Source organism: Protomyctophum parallelum (assembly GCF_964188405.1).
Source record: "Protomyctophum parallelum genome assembly, chromosome: 16".
Taxonomy (NCBI): domain Eukaryota; kingdom Metazoa; phylum Chordata; class Actinopteri; order Myctophiformes; family Myctophidae; genus Protomyctophum; species Protomyctophum parallelum.
This window is the reverse complement of record NC_139711.1, coordinates 43,633,073-43,640,033: the sequence shown is the minus strand read 5'-3', so window position 1 is coordinate 43,640,033 and position 6,961 is coordinate 43,633,073. Positions and strand designations below refer to the sequence as shown.

Here is a 6,961-nt window from a genome sequence, read left to right as displayed (position 1 = left end):
CATGCCGTATATAAGCGCTGTGACGTAAAATACTGCCGTAAAGCGAAACGGCGATATAAGCGATATAGCTTTTTTTTCGTGATAGACATTTTCTATCGAAAATACGATATATATCGTCATATCGCCCAGCCCTAACACACACACACACACACTCTGAGACGCTTCCTACCGCAACGCATCTTTATAAAGGTAACACACACACACACACACACCAACACACACACCAACACACACACTCTGAGACGCTTCCTACCACAACGCATCTTCATAAAGGTAACACACACACACACACACACACACACACCAACACACACACCAACACACACACTCTGAGACGCTTCCTACCGCAACGCATCTTCATAAAGGTAACACACACACACCAACCCACACACACACACACACACACACACACACACACACCAACAACAGACACACCAACACACACACACACACACCAACACACACACACACACACACCAACAACACACACACACACACACACACACACACACACCAACAACACACACACACGCCGGCGGGTGGGGGTAGAGTGGCTCAGGCGTACAGTGGCCCGTAGAGCGTCCGAATGGGAAAACCGTGAGGTTCCCGGTTCGATCGCGATCTCCCAGAGTTAGTGTCGAAGTGTCCTTGAGCAAGACGCTGAACCCCTAGTTGCTCCCGGCGTGCAGGTTGGTGCCTCGCATGGTTTCCTCCGCTGTGTGTGTGTGTGTGTGTGTGTGTGTGTGTGTGTGTGTGTGTGTGTGTGTGTGTGTGTGTGTGTGTGTGTGTGTGTGTGTGTGTGTGTGTGTGAGAATGGGGGGGATGTAAAGCGCTATGTAAATGTTCCAGACTGTATCCGCTGTAGCATTCACAAATAGTGGAGCGTAACGGTTGAGATCCAGTGGTTTCAGACGTGTAACGGTTGAGATCCAGTGGTTTCAGACGTGTAACGGTTGAGATCCAGTGGTTTCAGACGTGTAACGGTTGAGATCCAGTGGTTTCAGACGTGTAACGGTTGAGATCCAGTGGTTTCAGACGTGTAACGGTTGAGATCCAGTGGTTTCAGACGTGTAACGGTTGAGATCCAGTGGTTTCAGACGCGTAACGGTTGCACTGGCTTTCATTTTCAGCCTCAGGGACACCAGGCGGATGAGGACTCCATCGCGGCTGCCTGAGACGGACGGATGGACGGATGCACGCGCACGCACACACACACACACACACACACGTACACACGTGCACACATTCCTTAATTTCTTCTAGCGTGTGTGTCATCTAGCGCTGAAACCGCACTCTGAGAATCTGCTCCCATTCAGTTTTCTTCAACTTCATTAACTTAACATAAATACATTATGGTGACATTAACCGCCCTACCAGACTTAGTAAACTGGACCGGAGTTGACTCTGTACTTGGGTCGCTTTTTTCCCCCAGTCGATCTACAGCAAATCTCTGTGGCCCGAAGCTAGCCGATCTATAGCGTGGTGCGTTGGATGAGCTTGTAGATCTGCTGTAGATGTTATTTATAACTATAGATCTATAGCGTGGTGCGTTGGATGAGCTTGTAGATCTGCTGTAGATGTTATTTTGGCTGATGTTCCCCAGCAGACCGATGGACGCTGGGGTTCAGGTGGTTACAGAGTCTTGTCGAATCACATAATCTCAAAGTGTCTCAAACTGAAATATGAACAGAAGCCAGAGACTTCCTGCAACGTTTTTTTTGGTAGCAATATATATTCTAATAGATAGCATTGCTATCGACCAGTGGTTTTCAACCTTTTTCATGTCAAGGCTCATTATTTCTTTTTCGGCATTTGAGCCACGGGCCACCATTTGATGACATTTAGCCTCTCTCAAGAATAGTTTGTCATCGTTGGATAAGATTGTGTCCACAACGCCATGCTGTATTGATGTTGGTACCATTAGGAGAGATAACAGGCAAACGTTGATCAAAACAGCAATTCTTCTATGTAGAGTTCTTGTGAATTTATCTGCATTAATTAGCTTGACAAGGCGTTTTGGGCCGTTTGTAACCCAACTCCATACATTGTGTTTCTGTGTTTTTAACATTATGCAGTACATTTAATGACCTTCCGTGTGCGTGTGTGGCTGATCACTGAGTAGCTGCAGCTCTCGTCTTAACACGTTGTCGTTCTATCGGTGAAAATAAAGTGATGCTCATCTGATGGTGTGAGTTGTTTTGAAGGTTTGTGAGGATAATGTGATGGTAATGATTGATTGATTGATTTGTGTCCTGCACACAGACAGCTATATAGTACACCACCCCTTACCCCTTATCCCTAAACTTATTTGCATTTTATTTTAACTATTTTAAAACATTTAAAAATAGTTCAAATAGCTGATCTACAAGCTCACAACGTGTCGATGTAGATTGGCTAGTTGAACTATTTTAAAATGTTTTAAAATAGTAAAAAACTGCAAAAAAAGTTTAGGGATACAGTATATTGTAATAATATAATACAATAATATACAACATTATATAACATAAAATATAAATTAATTCAATTACAGCTCAGAGTTTTACAGAGTGTTCAGTCTTCTCTCCCATGCAGGCTTGACTGATAAAATCTAACACAACAAAATCTCCAGCTTTTCATAATCATCTACCTCAAGGAAATCACCACAGATAGAAGACCTTTTTGTTTCACTAAGAAATGCTCTTTTTTTTTGTGGCTTTCGCCTTTATTTTTTATGTTTTATGGAGGAACACCTCCATAAATGTATTATCGTATTTAGGGCAGTAAAACAAAAAGTGAACCCGCATTTTCAATTTCACCAAGTTCACAAAAAAAACAACAAAAAAAAACAGTGGTGCATGGAGAGGTGCAGATAATAATATAAATAAAGGCCATGCATTTTTAGGTCAAATGTGAAAGCTAGTGCCTTCCCTTGGAGTTGGAGTTGGAACCCCACATGACTTTGCTCCAGGCACCGAACAAGCAACCCTCAAGGCAGTATATCCTGAGCCAGAGCCGTTCCGGGAAGTAATGTGAGTACAAATTAGTTTTGACAGCACCACTCAGTTCACACGGGTGTGATTTTTCTCTTAACACCGGCCTGTAGAAAAAGCCACAGGGATGTGGGCAGGGAAACAAACCTAGCTTCTGTTGACGTCACTGAGTGAGCATCATGGAGGTACTGAAAGACCCATGCGCCCACCTCAGACACGGACATCAGCAACATTATGAGAATCAACATTGTCCAGGAGAAAAATCACACGGGGTTTAGTGTTCTAGGGTTAAGCCTCACGCCGGTGTTGTTTCTTTTTATTACTTATTGAAAGCACACTATATAAATAATTGTTTATCCTAAGTAATCAGTTACAGGTGAGTAATGTTAAAGTAACCTAGGACTTTGAAACTGCATCTCTAGTGAGAACACACACGATTACTTCCTTTGTTTGCTCAGCTATGACTAGTACTGTTCTATGACTAGTACTGTTCTATGACTAGTACTGTTCTATGACTAGTACTGTTCTATGACTAGTACTGTTCTATGACTAGTACTGTTGTATGACTAGTATGACTAGTACTGTTCTATGACTAGTACTTTTCTATGACTAGTACTGTTCTATGACTAGTACTTTTCTATGACTAGTACTGTTCTATGACTAGTACTGTTCTATGACTATACTTTTCTATGACTAGTACTGTTGTATGACTAGTATGACTAGTACTGTTCTATGACTAGTAATTGTCTCCACCAGGCCGAAGGCATGTGGGGAGAGTATGTTTTGCACTCCGTCCGTCCGCGTGTCCGTCCGTGTGTCCGTGTGTCCGTGTGTCCGTGAACAGCTAATCTCGGCCACCGTTAACCCGGTCGATGCCATATTTTGCACACACACTCCCTGGATGCCAACCATGAACCTCTGCCCCAAACTTTCCAGAACGGCCTGTTATAGCGCCACCAGGAGGCCGCTTTGTGCAAAACAAGTTTTTCGATGCCATATTTTGCACACACACTCCCTGGATGCCAACCATGAACCTCTGCCCCAAACTTTCCAGAACAGCCTGTTATAGCGCCACCAGGAGGCCGCTTTGTGCAAAACAAGTTTTTGCACAGTACACCTACAGATTTTGTCCAAACATCACGCAAATTGGTACACAGTCTCTCTAGAGCCATTCAACGAAACGGGTCTTTCAGATTTATCAGACTCCATCCTGATTGGTTAAGATTGGCTTCCAAAGTTCACAGGAGTGCTCAGTTTCAAACAAAATGCAACATACATCGCGTGATTTCCGTGAAATTGTGCACCCACATTCCCACTAGGCCGAGGACGAAATGCCACATGAACAATTTCAACTCAGCCTCAAGGTGGCGCTATAACTGGCCGAAAAGTGTTTTTACCTCTAACTGCACGGATCTGTGGATAACCTGGTGGAGACCTGTGCCCGGAAGGGCACTTTTTCTAGTTTTCTATGACTAGTACTTTTCTATGACTAGTACTTTTCTATGACTAGTACTGTTCTATGACTAGTACTTTTCTATGAATAGTACTGTTCTATGACTAGTACTTTTCTATGAATAGTACTGTTCTATGACAGTGGTGACTGTTTCTTCAGCTCCTTATCTGACCTAATCAATCAAACAGACCCTCATGTGACATCATGCAACACGTCTGTTTCAGCAAAGTTGCTGTACTCTGTCGTCAAACCCTAAGCCATTCCAACCTATCAAAATGAGCAGGGGTGAGGTGGGTTCTGGGAGTCAGGCTAAGTAAGTAGCCTGGTGTAACGCCCGGGATTCGAACTCGGGTCTCCCGTGTGAAAGTCCAGCATCTTAACCGACTAGACCCTATGCCTATTGACTGGGGGAGATATTAAACTCTTGAGTTTGATTTGGTGCTGCACTGCGGCGACATGGACATAAGGGCTACGCTTGCACAAATTAAGACAAATTTCTTCCTCGGGAGAAAAAATAATAAAGAACCTTGAACCTTGAGGCCCTCAGGCTGAGGCTCTGAGCCACTCTGCTACACTGGCGTACGAAGATATTGATGACCTCTGCCCTGCCCCATTGGACACCGCGGCCTCACGGATCTGCTAATGATGAGTAGTAAGTAAAATAAGTAGCCTTGCCGGGCCATGAGGACCATAGGGCAGGAGCCTATCTCCTGTGTCTGTAGCCATGAGGCCCATAGGGGCAGGAGCCTATCTCCTGTTTCTGTAGCCATGAGGCACATAGGGGCAGGAGCCCACCTCCTGTTTCTGTAGCCATGAGGCACATAGGGGCAGGAGCCTATCTCCTGTTTCTGTAGCCATGAGGCCCATAGGGGCAGGAGCCTATCTCCTGTTTCTGTAGCCATGAGGCACATAGGGGCAGGAGCCTATCTCCTGTTTCTGTAGCCATGAGGCCCATAGGGGCAGGAGCCTATCTCCTGTTTCTGTAGCCATGAGGCCCATAGGGGCAGGAGCCTATCTCCTGTTTCTGTAGCCATGAGGCCCATAGGGGCAGGAGCCTATCTCCTGTGTCTGTAGCCATGAGGCCCATAGGGGCAGGAGCCTATCTCCTGTTTCTGTAGCCATGAGGCCCATAGGGCAGGAGCCTAGCTCCTGTTTCTGTAGCGTGAGGCAGCTTGATGTAAGTAGTTCAAGGTTCAAGGTTTCTTTATCTTTACGAGTGTGCAGCGGCTATAGAGTAAATCAGTCATATACATTGGTATAGGTTTCCAGGGACATGCTGTACCTTGTTGTACCTTCAGGGAGAAACCACCTATCTCCAACATTTATACACTTTCTTTATTGGTTGTTTTTCCTTCGTTATTTTTTATTGTTGTAAATGAATGTCCTATTCTTCATCGTACAAGCTGTGCGTCGCTGATCCTGTGCTGTGACGTGTCGTGGTGAGCTTGTAGATCTGCTATCTCTGCTGCTTTTGTGTGACTCCTGCCGAGTAGGTCAGTATACCAGTGTTGATTCCGTCGACTGATACTATGACGGAAAATGTTCGTCCACTACCTTTTTGCACTAACTAAGCTATGTTGACTAAAACTGAGACTAAGTACATTGACAATTTCGTCAACAAATAAAAACTAGACTAAAATAAAAAGACTAAAAAAGAGATCCAGTATAAGTAAGACACAAGTCATTTTACACTTGGTTGCATGCTGAAAATAGCACATCTACAAGCTCACAACGCGTCGCAGTGCACGCCATTACGACGGCATCAACACCCGCCAAAATACATTTTAGTCGACTAAATCAATAGATTTAGTTGACCAAAATCTCTATTTAGAGACTAAAACATTCCTGTTGACTAAAATATGACTAAAACTAAATTTAGGTTTAATTCCAAAGACTATGACTAGACTAAAATAGAAATTTGCTGCCAAAAACAACACTGGTCAGTATAGGCTACTAGGGGTATATTCATTTTAGGAAAACATAGAGAGTTGAAATATTGAGATACGGGGTTTCCGCCCTGGCGACAACGATATGTGGACTGACTCCGGTGGAGTTTAAAACCGAACAGGAGTTGTTCAATCAGTAGAAGACGATGTTAATCATTTCTGGGCTGAGGTTGACGTTTCCTCGGGAGGCTGTGTGGCAGAACAACAGGCTGACCAATCCATGCATCAGCAGGCTGTCTGACCGAAGGCGTCTGAGGTGAGTCCACCTCCGGCCCAACGCTTCTTCTCCTCATTTGGGTTCTTTAACATTCTGGACGGGAAACCCCCTTTCTGGTGTTTTATAGCATTATGTTCTACTTTAGCTATTGAAAAACAGCAGATCTACAAGCTCATACATCTACGAGTGCCTTACTTGTAGATCTGCTATTCTTTGATTTTTTTTTGAAAATGTGCCGCAAATCTTTGAATATATATTCTTTCAGAGCAAACTTATTTACTCAAATCGTTGCAAATCGTCTGCTATTTTCAGATCCTTGATATGAAATATTGAGCACCACTGATGTAGAAACATAGGTATCGCAGAAAACTGTCAT

At 44.1% G+C, this 6,961-nt stretch overlaps 2 protein-coding genes across 2 annotated transcripts in view; one reads left to right on the top strand and one right to left on the bottom strand.

Moving 5' to 3' along the window:
• The window catches only part of trappc11 (trafficking protein particle complex subunit 11), a 55,257-nt gene extending 53,073 nt beyond the window's left edge, over positions 1-2,184 (top strand). Inside the window, 1 exon segment of the mRNA XM_083786548.1 lies at positions 1,131-2,184. Coding sequence (XP_083642674.1) covers positions 1,131-1,175 — 45 coding nt within the window. The 3' untranslated portion in view covers positions 1,176-2,184.
• b4galt1l (DP-Gal:betaGlcNAc beta 1,4- galactosyltransferase, polypeptide 1, like) overlaps positions 1-6,961 on the bottom strand; it is a 390,521-nt gene that overhangs the window by 75,665 nt on the left and 307,895 nt on the right. The window lies entirely within an intron of this gene.